Consider the following 21,599-nt stretch of genomic DNA (forward strand, 5'->3'; position numbering starts at 1 on the left):
AGAGGTTTACCAGACTGATGCCTGGGATGTCAGGACTTTCATATGAAGAAAGACTGGATAGACTCGGCTTGTACTCGCTAGAATTTACAAGATTGAGAGGGGATCTTATAGAAACTTACAAAATTCTTAAGGGGTTGGACAGGCTAGATGCAGGAAGATTGTTCCCGATGTTGGGGAAGTCCAGAACAAGGGGTCACAGTTTAAGGATAAGGGGGAAATCTTTTAGGACCGAGATGAGAAAAACATTTTTCACACAGAGAGTGGTGAATCTATGGAATTCTCTGCCACAGAAAGTAGTTGAGGCCAGTTCATTGGCTATATTTAAGAGGGAGTTGGATGTGGCCCTTGTGGCTAAAGGGATCAGGGGGTATGGAGAGAAGACAGGATACTGAGTTGGATGATCAGCCATGATCATATTGAATGGCGGTGCAGGCTCGAAGGGCCGAATGGCCTACTCCTGCACCTCTTTTCTATGTTAATTGCTTCTTTAAATGGTGTCTCCCAGACATTGCCATTCATCGTCGGGTATCACTACATTGTTCCCGATGTTGGGGGAAGTCCAGAACAAGGGGTCACAGTTTAAGGATAAGGGGGAAGTCTTTTAGGACCGAGATGAGAATTTATTTGAGCAATCCCGGACACGTCATTCTCGTTTCAATGACATTGAACACTACAGCACAATAACAGGCTCCCAATTCCATGCTGGCTCCATGCCCACCCAAACGCCTCTATCATATCTGCCTCCACCACCACAACCCCCTGGCAACGCGTTCCAGGCACCCACCGCCACCCTCTGCCCCGAACATCTCTCCTTTAAACTTTACCCTTCTCTCCTGAAAGCTGTGCCCTCTAGTGCCCACAAACAACTCATAGCATCGGACGTTAGACAAAAATGCTGGAGAAACTCAGTGGGTGCAGCAGCATCTATGGAGCAAAGGAAATAGGCAACATTTCGGGTTTCGTCCCGAAACGTTGCCGATTTCCTTCAGGGTTTCATAGAAACATAGAAAATAGGTGCAGGAGTAGGCCATTCGGCCCTTCGAGCCTGCACCGCCATTCAATATGATCATGGCTGATCATCGAACTCAGTATCCCGTACCTGGCTTCTCTTCATACCCCCTGATCCCTTTAGCCACAAGGGCCACATCCAACTCCCTCTTAAATATAGCCAATGAACTGGCCTCAACTACCTTCTGTGGCAGAGAATTCCATAGATTCACCACTCTCTGTGTGAAAAGTAAAATTCTCATCTCGGTCCTAAAAGACTTCCCTCTTATCCTAAAACTGTGACCCCTAGTTCTGGACTTCCCCAACATCGGGAACAATCTTCCTGCATCTAGCCTGTCCAACCCCTTAAGAATTTTGTACGTTTCTATAAGATGCCCCCTCAATCTTCTAAATTCTAGCGAGTACAAACCGAGTCTATCCAGTCTTTCTTCATATGAAAGTCCTGCCATCACAGGAATCAGTCTGGTGAACCTTCTCTGTACTCCCTCTATGGCAAGAATGTCTTTCCTCAGATTAGGAGACCAAAACTGTACGCAGTTTTGCCCTTTTCTCCTTAAAGCTGTGCCCATAAACAACTCATAGCATCGGACATTAGACCCCCTGACACCTTCTACATCGGTGACCAGCCGTGGCCCCGGGCTGTCCTGGATTCCAGCATTGCTCTCTTCATTTTTTTAGTTTAGAGACACAACGTGGAAGCAGGCCCTTCGGCCCATCAAGTCCACGCCGACCACTGATCACCCATTTATTCACGCAAGTTTCAAGTCAGCCCATTTTCTCATCCACTCCCTACACGCTAGGGGCAATTTGCAGAGGGCCAATTAATTAACCTACAAACACACACGTTTTTGGGGATGTGGGAGGAACCCAGAGGAAACCCACGCGGTTACAGGGAGAACATGCAAACTCCACACAGACAGCATCCGAGGTCAGGATCGAACCCAGACCTCAGGTGCTGTGAGGCAGTGGATCTGTCAGCTGGGACACTCTGGCTCCCCAGGCACTAATGCCTCTTACAATAGACAATAGGTGCAGGAGTAGGTCATCGGCCCTTCGAGCCAGCACCGCCATTCAATGTGATCATAGCTGATCATCCCCAATCAGTACCCCGTTCCTGCCTTCTCCCCATATCCCCTGACTCCGCTACCTTTAAGAGCCCTATCTAGCTGTCTCTTGAAAGTATCCAGAGAACCCGCCTCCACCGCCTTCTGAGGCAGAGAATTCCACAGACTCACCACTCTCTGCGGAGGGCGGATGGCGCGGGGCTGAGACACTCCTGTGTGAGCAGCCTGGGTCCCGGCTGGAAGGTGCTCCCGTGGGGGAAGCCCGGTGCGGGGCTGAGACGCTGCCGTGTGGACGGCCCGATGCGGGGCGGAGACGGTGATCCGGCGGCGTTCTGGCGGCAGCGACCTGGATCCGGGGCTCGGCCGCGGGCCAGTGGATGACAATGTCGGGAGCTCGCAGGTCACAGGTTGATGCCTGTTTTCCGGAGCTCCCGTTGCAACAGCTGCGTCCGCTGGACTGGAGGGCGGCAGCTTCGACCACCCCCGGGCCGCGGAGCTTGAACCGCGGGACTGATACCATCGCCCGGTGGGGTATCGCCTCGGCGCAGAGGGAGAAGAGGAGGGAAGAGACAGTAACTCTAAGACTTTTGGCTCCATCACAGTGAGGAGGTGTTTGGTGAACTCACTGTGGTGGATGTTAATTTGTGTTTATTGTGTGTTGTTATTATTACATGTATGTATGGCTGCAGGCAACAGCATTTCGTTCAGACCGAAAGGTCTGAATGACAATAAAGGAAATCTAATCTAATCTAATCTAATCTCTGTGAGTAAAAGTGTTTCCTCATCTCCGTTCTAAATGGCTTATCCCTTATTCTTAAACTGTGTCCCCTGGTTCTTGACTCCCCCAACATCGGGAACATGTTTCCTGCCTCTAGCGTGTCCAAGCCCTTAACAATCTTATATGTTTCAATGAGATACCCTCTCATCCTTCTAAACTCCAGAGTGTACAAGCCCAGCCGCTCCATTCTCTCAGCATATGACAGTCCCGCCATCCCGGGAATTAACCTTGTATAGATCAAGCCTGATCTATCTCTCCCTCTCAACCACATTCCCCTGCCTGGCCCCCATAGCCCTTGACACCCATACTAATCAAGATAACCAGAAATTTGACTGAACACATAACTGGAACAGTCAGGCAGACATGGCCCTAGGTGTTCCCTGCATCACAGCTCATATCACCTCAGCCACAAAGCAATTCAAAACGACAGGATGTGGAAGTGATACAAGGAGTCAGTGTAAGGTGGAGAGTCTCACTCACAGAGACACAGCTGCTGGAAACAGCACTCTCATTGTGTCTCTCTGCTCAGAAGGTATCATCCTGCCCCTCTCCAATGGCAGCTTTTGTGACTCTTGGTCGCACCCAGATCTCAGGTTAACGGACAATGAAACTATTCACCCCACCACATATAAACAACACGCTGATATTACAGATCAACAAGCCAGTCTCATAGAAACATAGAAAATAGGTGCAGGAGACCATTCGGCCCTTCGAGCCAGCACCGCCATTCATTGTGATCATGGCTGATCGTCCCCTATCAATAACCAGTGCCTGCCTTCTCCTCATATCCCTTGACCCCACTAGCCCCTAGAGCTCTATCTAACTCTCTCTTAAATCCATCCAGTGACTTGGCCTCCACTGCCCTCTGTGGCAGGGAATTCCATAAATTCACAACTCTGGGTGAAAAAGTTTTTTCTCACTTCAGTCTTAAATGACCTCCCCTTTATTCTAAGACTGTGTGGCCCCTGGTTCTGGACTCGCCCAACAATGGGAACATTTTTCCTTCATCTAGCTTGTCCAGTCCTATTATAATTTTATATGTTTCTATAAGATATCCCCGCATCCTTCTAAACTCCAGTGAATACAAGTCTAGTCTTTTCAATCTTTCCTCATATGACAGTCCCGTTATCCCAGGGATCAATCTCGTGACCATGGGTGAAAGACGATTTGCAAACATGGTATTGTGATCAACTACCCAGCACTGCTGAATGAAGACTTCTTGCGTATGGCAAGTGAGTGCAAAGAGCAAAGTCTACGTGATCAAGCTTCCTTCAGCGAGGTTTGCACTCACCTGCCATGCCGCACAATGACTCAGATTTCTGAATCTCCACTTCGCGGGATAGTCACCACCAATACTTTTATCGGGATGCATCCCAGCACGGTTTGGGAACAGCTCCATCCAAGACCGCGAGAAATTGCAGAGAATTGTGGACGCAGCCCAGACCGTCACACACAAACCAACCTCCCTTCCATTGCATCCATCTACACCTCACGCAGCCTCGGCAAGGCCAGCAGCATCATCAAGGACCAGTCGCGCCCCGGCCACTCCCTCTTCTCCCCTCTCCCATCGAGCAAAGGTACAGAAGTGTGAAAACGCACACCTCCAGATTCAGGGACAGTTTCTTCCCAGCTCTTATCAGGCAACTGAACCATCCTACCACAACCAGAGAGCATTGCTGAACTACTATCTACCTCATTGGTGACCCTTGGAGTAGCTTTGATCAGACTTTACTGGCTTTATCTTGCACTAAACACTATTCACGTTATTCCCTTTATCATGTATATAGACACAAATGGCTGGAGTAACTCAACGGGACAGGTAGCATCTCTGGAGAGATGGTAGAGTCTTTTTCAGATTGATGTCAGGGGAGTGGGAGGTACATAAGGAAGTGTATAGAAACATAGAAAAACATGTGCAGGAGTAGGCCATTCGGTTCTTCGATCCAGCACCACCATTCAATACGATCATGGTTGACATCAAAAATCAATACCTCGTTCCTGCTTTTACCCCAAATCCCATCATTCCTTTATCCCCAAGAGCTAAATCTATTTCTCTCTTGAAAACATCCAGTGAATTGGCCTCTACTGCCTTCTGTGGCAGGGAATTCCACAGATTCACAACTCTCTGGGTGAAGAAGTTTTTCCCCATCTCAGTCCTAAATGGCCTACCCCTAATTTTAAAAGCCCCGTCCCACTGTACGACTTCATTCAAGAGCTCTCCCGATTTAAAAAAAAATCAAACTCGTGGAAGCACGTAGAATGAACGTAGCGGGTACGTCAGAGCTCGGGACGACTCTTAGCGGCTCGTAACGCTAACGGCAGGTACTCAGGAAACGCGGTAAGCTCAGGAAGACTCATGAAGATTTTTCAACATGTTGAAAAATGTCCACGAGAGCCCCGAGTACCTACGAGCGGCCATTACCGTAAATCATCAAATTTGAATCAGCGCAAACTCGGGAGAACTCTTGAATGAACTCGTACAGTGGGACAGGACTATTAGACTGCGACCCCTGGTTCTCGACTCCCCCAACATCGGTAACATTTTTCCAGCATCTAGCCTGTTTAATCCTTTAAGAATTATATGTTTCTATAAGATACCCTCTCATCCTTCTAAATTCCAGTGAATACAAGCCCAGTTGACCCATTCTTTCATCATATGCCAGCCCCGCCATCCCGGAAATTAACCTGGTGAACCTACGCTGCTCTCCCTCAATAGCAATAATGTCCTTCCTCAAATTAGGAGACCAAAATTGCACACAATACTACAGGTGTGGTCTCACCAGTGTCTGTGCAACTACAGTAGGACCTCCTTGCTCCTAAACTCATATCCTCTCGCAATGAAGGCCAACTTGCCATTACCTTTCTTCACTGCCTGCTGTATCTGCATGTTTACTTTCAGTGACTGATGTACAAGCACACCCAGGTCTCATTGCACCTCCCCTTTTCCTAATCGGACACCATTCAGATAATAATCTGCCTTCCTATTCTTGCCACCAAAGTGGATAACCTCACATTTATCCACAAACCGAAGATCTCGGATAAAACCCACGCAGGTCACAGGGAGAACGTACAAACTCCGCACAGACAGCACCCGTAGTCAGGATCGAACCGGGGTCTCCGGCGCTGCGAGGCAGCAACTCTACCGCTGCGCCACCGTGCCGCCCTTTTACAAATCACTGTTGGTTTTGGGTGGGTCACAGGAAATATTCAGCTGTAGATTTCCTTGCCTGTTGGATCCAATCCTTCATGGGATCCAGAATTAAGCTCCCAGTCAGCCTTCCTGGTTGCAATCCAGTTGTGCATTTGCCTTGGGAAAGTACCAACATTCTCCTAATGTGGCATCAGATGAACCTCTAAAAAAGATCTCTGCTTTCTCTTGTTCATTTTCAGGGTGGGGGCTTAGCTGGCAAAGCCAGCGTATACTGCCCCTCCTAAACCCCCACTCATTGCTCATTCCCAATCAAGATGAGAATGAGCTGTCCCGAGTGGCCTCTGCTCACCTGGTCAAAGAACTTCCACATTGCTGTTGGGGCAAGAGTGCCAGGATTTAGACCCAAACCTTGGCAAAGAACAGGTGACCTATTTCCGAGTCAGTTGTTGCTTCTACCTGATTGCTGCCCTTGGTGGTAAAGATCATAGGCTCAGGAGGTGCTGCCCCACCTAGCCTTAAGGTGGTAAATCTTAGGTACCCAATCCTTGAACTGCTGCAGTCCCAATGACGGTAGATCATTTTCCTGTTGGGTAATGAGAAGGAAGAATTCAACCAGCTCCAATGATGGACTTTGGCTGTGTCACACAACCAATCCAAATATCCATGGCTCCAGAAGTCTATGGAGGCCGGGTCAATGGATATTTTTACGGCAGATTGATAGATTCTTGATGAGTACAGGTGTCAGGGGTTATGTGGAGAAGGTAGAATGGAGTTGAGAGGGCAAGATAGATCAGCCATGATTGAATGGCAGAGTAGACTTAGTCATAGAGTGATAGTGAGGAAACAGGCCCTTTGGCCCTACTTGCCCACACCGGCTAACATGTCCCAGATACACCATCCCACCTACCTGCACTTGGTCCATATCCCTCCAAACCTGCCCTATCCATGTACCTGTCTAACCGTTTCTTAAATGGTGGGATAGTCCCAGCCTCAACTGACTCATCTGGCAGCTTGTTCCATACACCCACCACCCTTTGTTTGAAAAAGTTACCTCTTCACCTTGTACCTTTGGTCCTCGAGTCTCCTACTCTGGGCACGAGACTCTGTGCATCTACCCTATCTATTCGATCTATTCCTCTCATGGTTTAATACACCTCTATAAGATCATCCCTCATCCTCCTGCGATACAAGGAATAGAGACTCAGCCTCACATCCTTTTAGTCCTGGCAACATCCTCGTAAATCTTCTCTGAACCCTTTCAAGCTTGTCAATATCCTTCCTATAACATGGTGCCCAGAACAGTCTCACCAACGTCTTATACAACTGCAACATGACCTCGCATTTTCTATACTTGATGGGTCAAATAGCCTAATTCTACTCCCAGAACTTATGAAGTTTCTCCCAGAAATGAAAGATCTAATGAACGGTGGAAAAAAACGTTGATGAGGGCACTGGATTCCCTGAGCGTTTTGTTAAAATGCGTCATCATATGTAAACAACAATTCTTCCTGTTCTCATCTCTTCACTTTTGATAAAACTGAATTACAAATAAATTGTGTACCAGTTCTGCCCACTTGAGGGCGATGGCGAGCACAGTTGCTGCCAAGAGCAAGACTACTTTAGATACCTCTGCACTGAATTGAGAATCAGGTCTAACTCTGTAGGAATCAGTTGTTAGGTAATTGAATTCACGACACATCTGCAATTTGTTTCCATTCTCATCAAACTTCTTTTCTGCAATCATGTTATTTGTAGCGTCTCACCCATTATCCTGTGTCATATCTGAACTGAGCAAGGTTATGTGTAGGAAGGAACTGCAGATGTTGTTTTAAACCGAAGAGAGGCACAGAATGCTGGAGTAATTCAGCGGGACAGCCAGCATCGCTGGAGAGAAGGAATGGGTGACGTTTCGGGTCGAAACCCTTCTTCAGACTGATGGTTGTGTGTGGTCATTCCCCTTTCTACAGTGTTAATGCAGTGATTACCATGCACAAAGTATAACATTAGTGTTAAGATGCAGGCTTCACTAGTTGTGGCCATAAAGAGATACTCCTACAAGACCGGATGGATTCCCAGTACTAACTCTCATCATCACTTTCAATGTCAAATATTCCCATTGGACTCTAGCACCCCCCCCCCCCCCCACACACCCTCCTTATACCCACCCTCCTGTGTTTAAAACCCTGCAGCATCACCTGGATCCATCAGAAGTTGCTGCCTGTTTATCTCCAGAAACGTGTGAAAGAAGCAGATCTAGACGAGAGAGGAAGGACAGAGAGAATTCTTTATTCTTCAGCTGCTAGTTTGGACTCAGCATGCTTTCCAGCTTAACGCTACGATGCGACTGTTAATCTTCACACGCACACACACACACACAAAAAACAAGTTTATTGGCAACAATATCACTCTTGAAACTTTTCCGCACCTGCTCGCCGCATCACAAGTTCCAAACTAGAGCTAATATTTAGTTACCCCAGACGAGAAATGTACTTGCACACGGGGAAACGTTTTTCTCCCCTTCTTTGCACAAGATATGCGGAGTTTTGCTGGATTAGCGCATCTAGCCTGCCGTTCCGCTGAACAAATGCCAAGCATTTAAACACACATCCCCATCTGATGAACTTTGGTATTTTAGTCCAAATGTGCAACACACTTACATCACTCACTTGTTGAAATCTTATTCTAATCATCCAGTTATTGCTTGGGGGTTGTCTCCCGCATTCAGTTTCAATACTGAATCATTTCAATGAAGCAAATGCATCTGTTTTTTTATTATTAGAAATACATGTTGTTACAAATCTCAGTCCAGCTTTTTGCCACCGGAAAAGTGTGCAATTTAAACATAATGATCCAAAATTAAAGATTCACTACAATATACAATGACCGTATATTACCATTTACATTTATTTAATTGGTCCCGTGAGTAGAAATAATTGGTTTCCAAAAAGCAAACCCCACAGGCTGTGAACTGAGTCACGTCCCAACTGCCTGTCATTCTCAATATGGTGCATGGCCATCTTTGTCTAGTTTAAATTGTCATCTTTTTCAATTTCCTACAGGTTACATGTTTCTAATGTCTAACAAGGGGGTGTTTGGCATGTCGTCTGGTCCGTGTACCCACAGACAATTCTACCTTGGAACCGTCTAACCCAATCAAAAGGTGACCAGTTCCAATCCACTTTAGAAAGGGTACACTCGTTTCTGAGTTCAGTATAGTGTTTTAATTATGCAAACACTGTTTCTTGCAAGAAGCAAATCCCAATTTATAAGAGCACTTTCTTAGTTGTGCATTGACCCATATTTTAATATATATCTGTATAGCATTTTTTTTTTTTTTTTTTTTAAATTGAATATTGCACCCTTTTCCCAAACTAACTAAAGCTCTACATACTTAATACCTTCCTGCCTGGTTTAAACAAGAAAAGGAAAACACATTCTAATGACTTGAAAGTAATTTCCCCAGCCTAGCCGTGAGTTTTTCCCCACTCCCTCTCTTTCCAAAGCAGAGTTTTACCTGAGACAGTGCGACTGGGAGAACTCGAAGAGGACTGATGCCAAACCAGCATCGACTGTGACAACATATTTCCATGTTAAATGAAAAAATCCTTCAAAATATTTTGATAATCAAAAGGTGTATCAGGCACCCAAATGTAAATCACTTCTGAAAGGTTTCATATTCACTTCTTTATATTTTTATCGTCCAGTTAGGAGCCATACCGATCCTGCAAAAGACAAGTACATGGTCTGTTGAAGGGAAAGGTCTTTGGGACTACTACAAACTTATTAGTACCAAATATAAGTAGCACAATAGGAACTGGTTGTAGCAAATTCAAGCAAAAATTGTTGAGAGGTCTGTAATGCAAGTTATGTCATGTATATTTTGTTACAGGGTCTTAAAGCCATCTAGGTTTGCTGCGGTTCCCAACTCCTGAGTAAATAGCCATGATAAACAAAGTTCATATTCAGCATATACGATGTTAGAATCTCCGCACATTTACTTAACTAACACCTCAACAAAGCAATGTGAATTAATGAAATTATTTTTCCTTTGAAGAGTACATTTGGAACCATTATTCACACGGTTTTCAGTGCACGTCTACCCACCACAAAGGAATACCGAGCATCTCTAAAGCCAACTTTTATAACAAGTCAACTGTGTACCACCTGAGGCTTAGCATACGGTACGCTGAATCTAAATCTCACTTGACCTGCTGCCGATTACAACCTTACAAGAAAGATCTCTAAGATGCAAAAGCCCATCAATGTATTCAATTGATGTTTTCAAGAGAGAGTTAGATAGAGCTCTTAGGGCTAACGGAATCAAGGGATATGGGGAGGAAGCAGGAACGGGGTACTGATTTTGGATGCTGGCTCGAAGGGCCGAATGGCCTACTTCCTGCACCTGTTTTCTATGTTTCTAATGTCTAACTGAACAACAGTGAATTGGGCATAACAGGTGAATTTAACAATTATTTTTAAATATTTTACTGAATATGATAAAAATCCACTAAATATGAGAATAATAATTTTACAGATCCCAGTGAGATTTAAGTTAACCGTACATTCCTGTCACACACACACACACACACACACACACACACACACACACACACACACACACACACCGCAAATGCGGGGGCCAGGGCAAGTGGGGGGAGCGCTGTCTGAAATTCACACGGCGCAAAGCCAAGGTGATACAGACACACACCGCGATGAACAGGAAGGTTAAGACGGCTAGCACAGTGTACTGTAAGTCCTTTAAAGGAGGGGTGGGGGGGGAGGGAGGGGAGAAGGAATGGAGAAGGAGTGGAGACACATTTAAGAAGCCAGACAAAGCCAGTGATACACAGCTGTGAAGTTCGGCGGGCATTTAACATTACCGGTCGTATATCCTTGGTTCTGAAAACTCGTGCTTACGTTTTTTCTCCCCAATGAGCCAATGAAAATGACCGGTCAGCAAAGGGGATTGACTAAAACTGCCTACGACTACCTCAACTTCCCATAATTACATGGCGACCCAACTACAACTGCACCTACCACGACAGGATTATCGATTTGCTCCATGGCGACCAATTTTTGGTCGCAGAAATATTTTCAACATGTTGAAAAATTTGCGGCAACCATACCGAGGCCGCGACTAGTTCCCAGATGCGGGAACTCCTCGCGAACATGAAGGAGGCTCACCAGAGACCACCAGCGAACATGTGGCGAGCGCAGAGTCTCCTGCACTCGCCTAAAAAGTCGCCTAAGTGGGACAGGCCCTTAAATATTAATATTCAATATCCAATACAATTCCTAAGCAATATTGGTTCCCACTTTAGATTCTTGACGTAACTGAATGCATTTGCAAAATTCAGAAATTATAAATATATAGTTAATTTCATTGATAGAAGATAAAATTCCAATTTAAAAAAAGGTTAAGAGTATTCTAGTGGATCTTTCAATAGATTGGATCTGCAATTTAGTTTCAGCTGCTTAACATGACCCCTCAAGGCTGAAGTGCTGAGCAATGTAATGTGTGTAATAATAGCTACTTCTACTTGTTAATCAGGACTCTGGCTTTCTGCTTCATTCCCCATGGTTAACAATGCCTGCTGCTCCACAGTATAAAGGATGCAGGTTTAATGCACAGTTTTGCATACAAGTAAAAAGCAAATACAGGTCGGTCGTGGTAACTTTCCTGTAGGGGACACCGAAAGGTTATTTGTTATATATACGTTATACCAACCTGAATGGAAGTCATCACTCCATTAGCCAGCACAGAAAGCTTCCCCGCCACGGACCTGACACCTTGCTTAAACTGTGCCATATCAGGAGCTGAAGGTAGGACGTTGGTCAGAGACACGTTAGCTTAAGAGAATGACAAACCAAACCAAATAATAAAGAAAGAGTCTTCACCAGCCTTAAAATTACTTACAACTTAGTAAAATACAATCACCATAAAAACAAATTCAAGGAAAATAAAAATGACAGCAGAAAAAAAAGGCTTTTTTTGATTGAACCCACTAGAATTTTATTCTTTAAGAAGGAACTGCAGATGCTGGAAAATCGAAGGTAGACAAAAATGCTGGAGTGCAGCAGCATCTATGGAGCGAAGGAAATAGGCAACGTTTCGGGCCGAAACCCTGAAGGAAATAGGCAACGTTGCCTATTTCCTTTGCTCCATAGATGCTGCTGCACCCGCTGAGTTTCTCCAGCACTTTTGTCTACGTGCGATGCTATGAGTTGCCTATTTCCTTCGCTCCATATATGCTGCTGCGCTTGCTGAGTTTCTCCAGCACTTTTGTCTACCTTAGAATTTTCTTTTTCTTTACCCCAGGTAAAATTGAAAGGATTCTACTTGGATCAGATGCCAGCCAGGGCACAGGAGCAATCGTGGGCATCTGCTGACATGACCAAAGGTTCAATGGGAATGCAAGAATTCAAAAGAGCCCTGAGAATTATATTTGCGAGTATTCTGTTCCACCTCAGCAGGTGGGAATGGGATAATATAAAGGGCAAATACTATTCCAGCAGATTCTAGCAGTGTTCGCACTCTGAGGCATTAGTTATGCCCTTGTCCCACTTAGGAAACCTGAACGGAAACCTCTGGAGACTTTGCGCACCCACCCAAGGTTTCCGTGCGGTTCCCGGAGGTTGCAGGTGGTTGCCGGAGGTTGTAGGTAGTGGAAGCAGGTAGGGAGACTGACAAAAACCTCCGGGAACGGCACGGAAACCTTGGGTGGGGTGCAAAGTCTCCAGAGTTTCCGTTCAGGTTTCCTAAGTGGGACAGGGGCATTACTCTCACATTGATTGCACCCTGAGCGTTATCAAGTGGAAAAACTTGATAAATATAAGAAGAATACAAAGGAACATCATTTTAATGCGTTGTCTTTATTATCGAACCACATCGAAAGACATTCAAGCCAGAGTTTTTGTGGCATTATATTAGACCAGAGAAATACAGCTTTTTAATTGTGAAAAAAAGGTAACCGAGAAGGGGTCTCGTGCAAGTACTCAATGGCAAATGACCACAAAAAAGTAAATCCATGAAATTGCTTCAAGTTAAACAGTGGCAGCTGGATGAAAAGGGACAGGCCAAGAGAGAGCAAAGGCTCATTCAAGGCTTGGTATCAGGGAATTCTTCAAGCAAAGGAATCAACATGCAGAATGGCCTTCCGGGTAGGGGAGGGGGTGCAATATCATGAATCCAATCAAGAACAGTGAAACCCTGTGATGTATGTGGGAGGAGAATGATCAGATTTGTGTTCAGCCTCTTGGATCCACTGTTTCACCATGGGGAGGTTCAATTGATATATGTGCTTGTGTTATTTATACCTTTGGCCACCAAAAGGTATGTCACTAGCATACAAGAAACAGCAAATATTTATTCCTTTAAAAGGCATTTTGAAAATATAAACTCAAATGTCAGAATCTGCCCTAACTTTGGTTTAACTACTCTGTAATTAGTGGATTTTCGTCCAAGGAAAAGACAGTCATTCATTCAGTCAGTCGAGACTGTTCCTCTCCTTATTTAGACCATGGCCGTTCTGTATCTCGTTCCAATCGCCCACCTTTCCCCAATATCTATGATACCCTTCCCCAGTGGGGGAAGAAAATATGGATCAGATCTGAATATTTAATTTAGTGCAGCACGCACAGTTTTTCCACTGTAAAAAAATTACCATCTCTTTCCAAAATACTTTCTAATCTTGTGTTTCCAGAGTATGTAACTCTGGAGTATGTTCCAGAGTATGTTCCAGATTATATTTCGGCAACTATCTTTTTATACCTTTTTTGATGAACTCCTGAATTTTATTACAATTTGCTCTGCCCTCACCTAAATTAAATCTAATTTATACAGCCTGTCTTTTTAATACAACCTTCAAAGACCTGATCTAATTTTACCAAATTGATACAGAACAATATTTCTGAATGCAGTGCCCAGAGGTGTCTGCTATACTCCATGTACAACATGCTTTCTCTTTATAACCCAGGCCTCTTCTGTTTATGGCTAATTTTATTACGCTTTCTAATAATGATTGCTGTAAAGCAATCTCTGTGCACGAACACAGTGCATCTTTACAGTTTCTACATAAAAAATAAGTGCAGTAGTAGGCCATTCGGCCCTTCGAGCCAGCACTGCCATTCAATATGATCATGGCTGATCATCCAAAGTCAGTACCCCATTCCGGCTTTTCCCTTGATTCCCTTCGCCCAAAGAGCTAAATCTAACTCTCTCTTGACTCTTGTCTAGTCAGCCACTAAATAAATGTGCCCATTTGTCTCTAAATCCAAGGTGAATGACAGGACACATTTTTTGTAGAACCATTACAATTACAATATTTTATAATCTAATTAAGTAATTGGAACTTGTATATATTGCCTTACACAGCGTCCGCAGACCCCAAAGTACTTTAGAGGCAACGAGAAACTGCCAATACCACACTACTAACCACTCCCCATATCAGAAGTATAATTGCAACTTCCCCACCCATTGATCTCTCTCTAGCTCCTGTGACAGACCACGTACAGCTAGGGCAGCAATGTTTGTGTATTATCAATAAATAGTAGTAAAGACACAGTGTGTTTATGACAAAACTTTACATGGTGTCAGAAGTGGGATCAACATGGTGTCAGAACAGACTGTTCAACTCCGACTTTTACCTGGTCCTCCTCAATCTTCGAAACATCTCCCGCGACCCTGCCTTGGGCTCGCCAGCACAGCGGCTGATGTCTCGCACTACGAGACCTCCCCTCCCTGTGACCCAGCAGTCCCTCGTGCCCTCTGTTCTCCAGCCCGCTGCTGTCCAGGAGCGCATTGCCCTCAAGCACGAAGTGCAAAAGCGCTCCCACGACAAGTCCTGCCGTCCCCTCCCGCGTCTGTTCCCCGGTCAAGTCGTCCGGATGCAGTCCCCCTCCGGTCACTCCAAGCTTGCCACCGTCGTCGGTAATGCTGGTTCGCCGCGGTCCTACCTTGTTGACCACGACGGTACCATCTACCGCCGGTCCCGCCAACATCTGCGGCTTGTCAACGAGCCCCCACCACCGCCTGCCGACCCTTTCTCCCCTCCATTGTCCGCCACACTGCCTGCCGCCCCACGCATGCTTCGGACCCTGCCATCTCAGCTCTTCCAGCCCCGCTCTCCACCTGCCAGCCCTCGTTCGCCTGCCCGTCCACCCGCTGCTGCGCCTGCATCCCCTCCTCGGCCTCCGCCTCCTCTTTCTCCTCCAGGGTCCCCGGTTCGGTCACCCGCTCCCGCTCCGGCCCCTGCTCTTCTTGCAGAGGGGGGAGATGGTGAGCTGCGTACCCGGTCCGGGCGGCTGGTTAAACCGCCTGTCCGCTATGGTGAATTTGCTTAGCTGCTTGCTCAACTGTTTGTTTAACTGTTTGCTTACCTGCTCGTAGCGTATGAGACGTGGTCGCCCCGTCACCACTGTGTTGCTTTTTGTTTCCAAGGGGAAGGATGTAGATGACATGTGCATGTACCTTTAATATAGTGACCTCACCACTACCAACCACTCCCCATATCAGAAGTATAATTGCAACCTCCCCACCCATTGATCTCTCTCTAGCTCCAGTGACAGACCACGGACAGCTAGGGCAGCAACGTTTGTGTATTATCAATAAATAGTAGTAAAGACACAGTGTGTTTATGCCTCCTCTTTACAGATGGTAATTGATACTTGATGCATGGTGCACCAGTGCAGTGCGTATACATTGTTTCATCACTAAACCTGCGAATGCCATACACTCACAGAGTTTACTTAGTTTAGTTTAGAGACACAGCATGGAAACAGGCCCTTCGGCCCACCCGGTCCGCGCCAACCAGCGATCCCCGCACATTAACACTATCCTACACCCACCAGGGACAGTTTTTACATTTACCAAGCCAATTAACCTACAAACCTGTACGTCTTTGGAGTGTGGGAGGAAACCGAAGATCTCGGAGAAAACCCACACAGGTCACGGGGAGAATGTACAAACTCCGTACAGGCAGCGCCTGTAGTCGGGATCGAACCCGGGTCTCTGGCGTTGCGTTCGCTGTAAGGCAGCAACTCTAGCGCTGCGCCACCTTGACCGAATGTTTTATATTGCAGTACAGTAATTATGGAGGTCATCTCGTTGACAGGAGTGATTATGTGGCGCTGTTTACTTAAATCTAGTGACAACTATGGTAATGGGTCAATTGCAAGAAATTCCACATGGTAACAAGGAACTGCAGATGCTGGTTAACGGAAAAAAAAAACACAAAGTGACTGGGTAACTCGGCGGATCAGGCAGCATTTGTGGAGAACATGGACGGGTGACGTTTTGGGTCGGGACCCTTCGTCAGGCTGAGGGAAGGGCCGAACTCAAAACATCACCTGTCAGGTTTTCCAGAGACGCTGCACTGAGTTGCTCCAGTACTTTGCTTCCTCTCCAGAGTTGCTGCCTGACCCACTACGTTACTCCAACACTTTGTGTATTGGTTTGCAAGAAATGTCACAATGGTTTACATCTCGTGATAAACATATGAGAAAGCTAAATTAATGGCTAAATGGGGATGATTGGCTATGTGACAACGAACCCACACATTTCACATTCATAGTACTAGTGTACTTTGCTCCTGGCAAACAACAGATTTAGATGTAACTTGGTGTATAACAGGAGAAATGCACCAATGTCATCTTAATTTGGACACAACAAGACTGTGAGGTGGAAGAGTAACTGAAACCGCTTGTGATATTTTTATCATTGGACCGTTGTGTAAATGAGGAGATATTCCTTCAGCTTTAAAACGACTCCAAAGTTGGGAGAGGCTGCAGAATTTCAGGGGCTTGATGGAGGAAAGTAGGAACCAGGGTTATAGGGAGGCAGCGAGTCTCGATCCCTGGCTAAGAGCTGGAAAAACCATTCCTCAGCATTCTGGAACTTCTAACCACTGGTGTACAAACAAAAATTAAAGTGAAACTAATCATTCTCAAGAAATTAAACAAATGAGGCGAGGTGCATCAACTGAAAACACATTCTGGAGATCAGAGAAAAAAACAGTCATAACAAAACGGTGTCTCGGTTAGTCTTGTTCTAAGGAGGTTATTATCTCCACGCTTCAAATGCTGCTGTATCTTACCTGGTGTTTGTTTTTTATCCCCCTCAAACAGATCAGACGAGCTGATGGAGGAGCTTCCTGCAAACCGGTCCAGGCGTGTTTTGCTTTCATACTGCAGCCAAAGGAAACCAGTGATTAACGGCAGGGACACGAGGAACCGCAGACGCTGGAATCCCGAGCAAAACACACAAAGTGCATACAGGAGGAGGAGCCCAGCGGGCCAGGCAGCATCAATGGAGGGAAATGATCTGAAGAAGGGTTCGGCCCCAAACATCATCTGTCCAAGGTAGACAAAAGTGCTGGAGAAACTCAGCGGATGCAGCAGCATCTATGGAGCGAAGGAAATAGGCAACGTTTCGGCACGAAATCCTGAAGGAAATATTTCCTTCGCTCCATAGATGCCGCCGCACCTGCTGAGTTTCTCCAGCACTTTTGTCTACCTTCGATTTTCTAGCATCTGCAATTCCTTCTTAAACACATCATCTGTCCATTTCCCTCCAGAACCGCTGAGTTTCTCCAGTACTTTGTGTTTTGAACTAAAAATAGGGGTTGCTTCTGGGATAAAAAGCAGTTAAATCATGCTAAGATCAAGGCATGCACGCAAGTTGTTGGCTTAAAGCTGAGTTACGAAGCGACTGATCATTTTGAAGATAATATTTTTGAATTTAAAAAATGTAATGTATTAAAACAATTTTCGGGGAGGCACGGTGGCGCAGAGGTAGAGTTGCCGCCTTACAGCGCCGGAGACAAGGGTTCAATCCTGACTACAGGTGGTGTCGGTAACAAGTTTGCACGTTCTCCCCGTGACCACGTGGGTTTTCTCCGAGATTTTTGGTTTCCGCTCACGCTCCAAAGACGTACAGGTTTGTGGGTTAATTGGCTTGGTCTAAGTGTAAATTGTCCCTAGTGTGTGTAGAATTGTATTAATGTGCGGGCATCGCTGGACGGTGGGGACTCGGTGGGCCGAAGGGCCTGTTTCCACGCTGTATCCCTCAGCTAAAAATCTAAGCTAAATTAAATTCCTGCTTCTTCAAAGGAAATTCTTGTTCAGAGACACCAAAGGAAAAGGCTTTCTTAAATCTACAACAGGATTTGTCCGAACTAACGTTCAGTCTGTGTGGCTGAACACCCAACTCTTGTCGCACAGCTATTTTGTTCGACCAACTCCCTCTATACATTGTGTAAGAAGGAACAGCAAATAATAATAATAATAATAATAATAATAATGGATGGGATTTATATAGCGCCTTTCTAATACTCAAGGCGCTTAGTTGGAACTGCAGATGCTGGAAAATCGAAGGTAGACAAAAATGCTGGAGAAACTCAGCGGGTGCGGCAGCATCTATGGAGCGAAGGAAATAGGCAACGTTTCAGGCCGAAATCCTGAAGGAAATATTTCCTTTGCTCCATAGATGCCGCCGCACCCGCTGAGTTTCTCCAGCATTTTTGTCTACCTTCGATTTACCAGCATCTGCAGTTCCTTCTTAAACACATTGCATCGACCCTAATCTCTGCTCAAAAAATGGGAAGGTTAAAAATCTTCAGACTGGCAGATGCTGGTTTAAACCGAAGATAGAAACAAATAGCTGGTGTAACTCAGCGGGACAGGCAGCATCTCTGGAGCCGAAACATCGCCCATTCCTTCTCTCCAGAGTTGTTGCCTGAGTTACTCCAGCATTTTGTGTCTATCTTCCCTCTATACATTGCCTGAACTACACCAAAGAGTACCTCAGCAGATGTGTTCTTGTTCACTCCAAGAAAGAATGACAAATTTAGCACCAACTATTAACTAGAGTTTTGCAACATGAACCCACACCCACCAAGCTGTGGACTTAAATGTGTCTGCCTCATTTCTGTAGAATTGTAGAGGAGCTCATACTGCTGAGATCACAGCTAATGCTTCATCCATTGAAGAAAATTGAGCGATGAAAATATATATTTTTTAAATGCAAATGCTAAGTTAACTATCTAGCATCCGCGACCTGAGATCATAAGGTCAGAAGTGATATGAGTAGAATTAGGCCATTCGGCCCATCGTCTACTTCGCCATTCAACCATGGCAATCATGGCATGAAGTTGCTCAGCACTTCACCTCCCCCTCCCCCTTCCATTCCCAATCTGACCTTCCTGTCCTGGGCCTCCTCCATTGCCAGAGTGAGGCCCAACACAAATTGGAGGAACGGCACCTCATATTTCGCTTAAATAGTTTACACCCCAGCGATATGAACATTGACCTCTCTAATTTTAGACAGCCCTTGCTTTCTCCCTCGTTCCCCTCCCCCTTCCCCTTCCCAGCTCTCCCACAAAGCTTACTGTCTCCATCTCTGCCTTTCTTTTTCCCGCCCCCCCACCCCCGACATCAGTCTGAAGAAGGGTCTCAACCCGAAACATCGCCTATTCCTTCTCTCCATAGATGCTGCCTCATCCGCTGAGTTTCTCCAGCATTTTTTTGTCTACCTTCGATTTTTGCAGCATCTGCAGTTCTTTCTTAAACATGGCTGATGTATCTCCCTTCCTAAACCCATTCTCAAGCCTTCTCCCCATAACCTCTGACACCTATACCAATCAAGATATTCCATATGAAATATTTGCTGGGCAGTGTATTTTATAAATGTTCCAGCTGGCATCACTAGTTATTTCCATTCTGGCTGCAGAAATTGCTTTTCTGCTTCAAAACCCACCATTCAACAAGAGCGCACTGCCAGAGCCTGTCTGAAAAATACTCCAGGCAGGTGGCAGAGGCCTCAAATATTCAAGGTACACAAAAATGCTGGAGAAACTCAGCGGGTGCAGCAGCTACTGACAAACTAGTTAGTGGATAGAACTTGTGCTGTACTAATGAAGTCTATTTTTACAGTCATTTGTTTAGCTTGAAAATGTTAATTTCTCAGACGCCAATCCCGTATGCTTCTGCCAAGGAAACTTTAATAGACTCTTCACACAGATGCAGAAAATAGAGAACACTCACATCTGCCGTTTCCTGTTTCCCAAAATACATATCCGAAGATATCGCTTTGACATTGCCAAATTTCTTCTGTGCTTCCTCAGAGACTACTCCATAATCCAAGTCTGGTTTACGACGTGCGGGTCTGGGAACAGAGGTGTAGAAATGAGGAATAATACAAGAATTAACGGAGATTTATAAAGCTATGTCACGTGAGTGACATCAATCTATACCACAGCATGTGCGTACGCACTTTAAACATTCACTCATTTAAAGTTGAAATGTGTAGGAAGGAACTGCAGATCCTGGTTTAAACCGAAGATAGACACAAAATGTTGGCGTAACTCAGCAGGACAGGCAGGCAGCATCTCTGGAGAGAAGGATTGGGTGACGTTTCGGGTCGAGACCCTTCTGAGATGCTGCATCTCTCCAGAGATGCTGCCTGTCCCGCTGAGTTACTCCAGCATTTTGTGTCTGTCTAAAGTTGACATGTGCTGTGCTACACACAATCCTCAGAAATACAACCAAACATTAATGATTAACCTTTCAAATATAGTCTATTATTGACAGTATGAAATAGTGTAGATTTAGAGAAAACGGAAAATAGATATTGGTATTTAACTAGAATGGAATTTAAAAAGAAAACGATTTGTCATTCTAGTTTGTTTAACCCATGTGGTGCATTCAATAATGTAGCATTGTGGCGAAGAAATGTTACATTAAAAGTTATACCCGTCATTTAATGACATTTTTGAAGTAAATGTCTCCTTCTCTCTGCTGCTGCTCTCTGTCTTCCAAAATGAATCACTGCTGTCATCCCATTTTGAAAATGACCCTCCCATATCCAGTGGATCATCAAAATATCTAGAGTGCAGTAGGAGAAAACAAGATATGAATGAATAAGTTTATTGGCCAAGTATTCACATACAAGGAATTTGCCTTGGTGCTCCGCCCGCAAGTGACAACATGACATACAGTGACAGTTAAGAATGATACATAAAACATTAAACATTAAAAATAAAACATTATCGATTAAACATGTGAATTAAATAAAATACCAGAGCAAAAGGAGGCTACAGATTTTGGTTATTGAGTAGAGCTACTACTCGTGGAAAAAAGCTGTTTTTACGTCAACTCTGCCATTGTCTTTTTCACACAGAGAGTTGTGAGTCTGTGGAATTCTCGGCCTCAGAGCGCGGTGGAGGCCGGTTCTCTGGATACTTTCAAGAGAGAGCTAGATAGGGCTCTTAAAGATAACGGAGTCAGGTGATATGGGGGGAAGGCAGGAACGGGGTACTGATTGTGGATGATCAGCCATGAACATATTGAATGGCGGTGCTGACTTGAAGGGCCGGATGGCCTACTCCTGCACCTATTATCTGTTGTGCGGCACAATGGAATCACCAATGTAGCATTCCAGCAACATATTTAACTGGGATGCGAAATAGTCAGCATAATAAAGACTGCAAAATATAACCTCTCACAAGAATAACATCTTTCCTCCCACACCCTCTGCCTTGTATGGGCAAGTCAGTCCTGAAGCCAAATTCATTGTCACTGTAGATTCCATGCATCTTAATCT

At 45.2% G+C, this 21,599-nt stretch overlaps 1 protein-coding gene across 5 annotated transcripts in view; it reads right to left on the reverse strand.

Moving 5' to 3' along the window:
- Positions 1–8,267: 8,267 nt before the first annotated feature.
- The window catches only part of arfgap3 (ADP ribosylation factor GTPase activating protein 3), a 41,250-nt gene continuing 27,918 nt past the window's right edge, over positions 8,268–21,599 (reverse strand). For 2 of the 5 annotated variants that reach the window (XM_033037490.1, XM_033037488.1), the window contains 5 exons: positions 20,750–20,881; positions 20,042–20,162; positions 17,095–17,185; positions 11,730–11,818; positions 8,268–9,723 (listed from right to left, as the gene is read on the reverse strand). In XM_033037490.1, coding sequence (XP_032893381.1) covers positions 9,706–9,723; positions 11,730–11,818; positions 17,095–17,185; positions 20,042–20,162; positions 20,750–20,881 — 451 coding nt within the window. In that variant the 3' untranslated portion in view covers positions 8,268–9,705. Of the gene's footprint in view, positions 9,724–11,729; positions 11,852–16,399; positions 16,906–17,094; positions 17,186–20,041; positions 20,163–20,749; positions 20,882–21,599 lie in introns of those variants that run through there. The other 3 variants (XM_033037489.1, XM_033037487.1, XM_033037491.1) reach the window with 2 other exon arrangements.

The sequence above is a fragment of the Amblyraja radiata genome, chromosome 19 (assembly GCF_010909765.2).
Source record: "Amblyraja radiata isolate CabotCenter1 chromosome 19, sAmbRad1.1.pri, whole genome shotgun sequence".
In the NCBI taxonomy this organism is placed as follows: Eukaryota; Metazoa; Chordata; class Chondrichthyes; order Rajiformes; family Rajidae; genus Amblyraja; species Amblyraja radiata.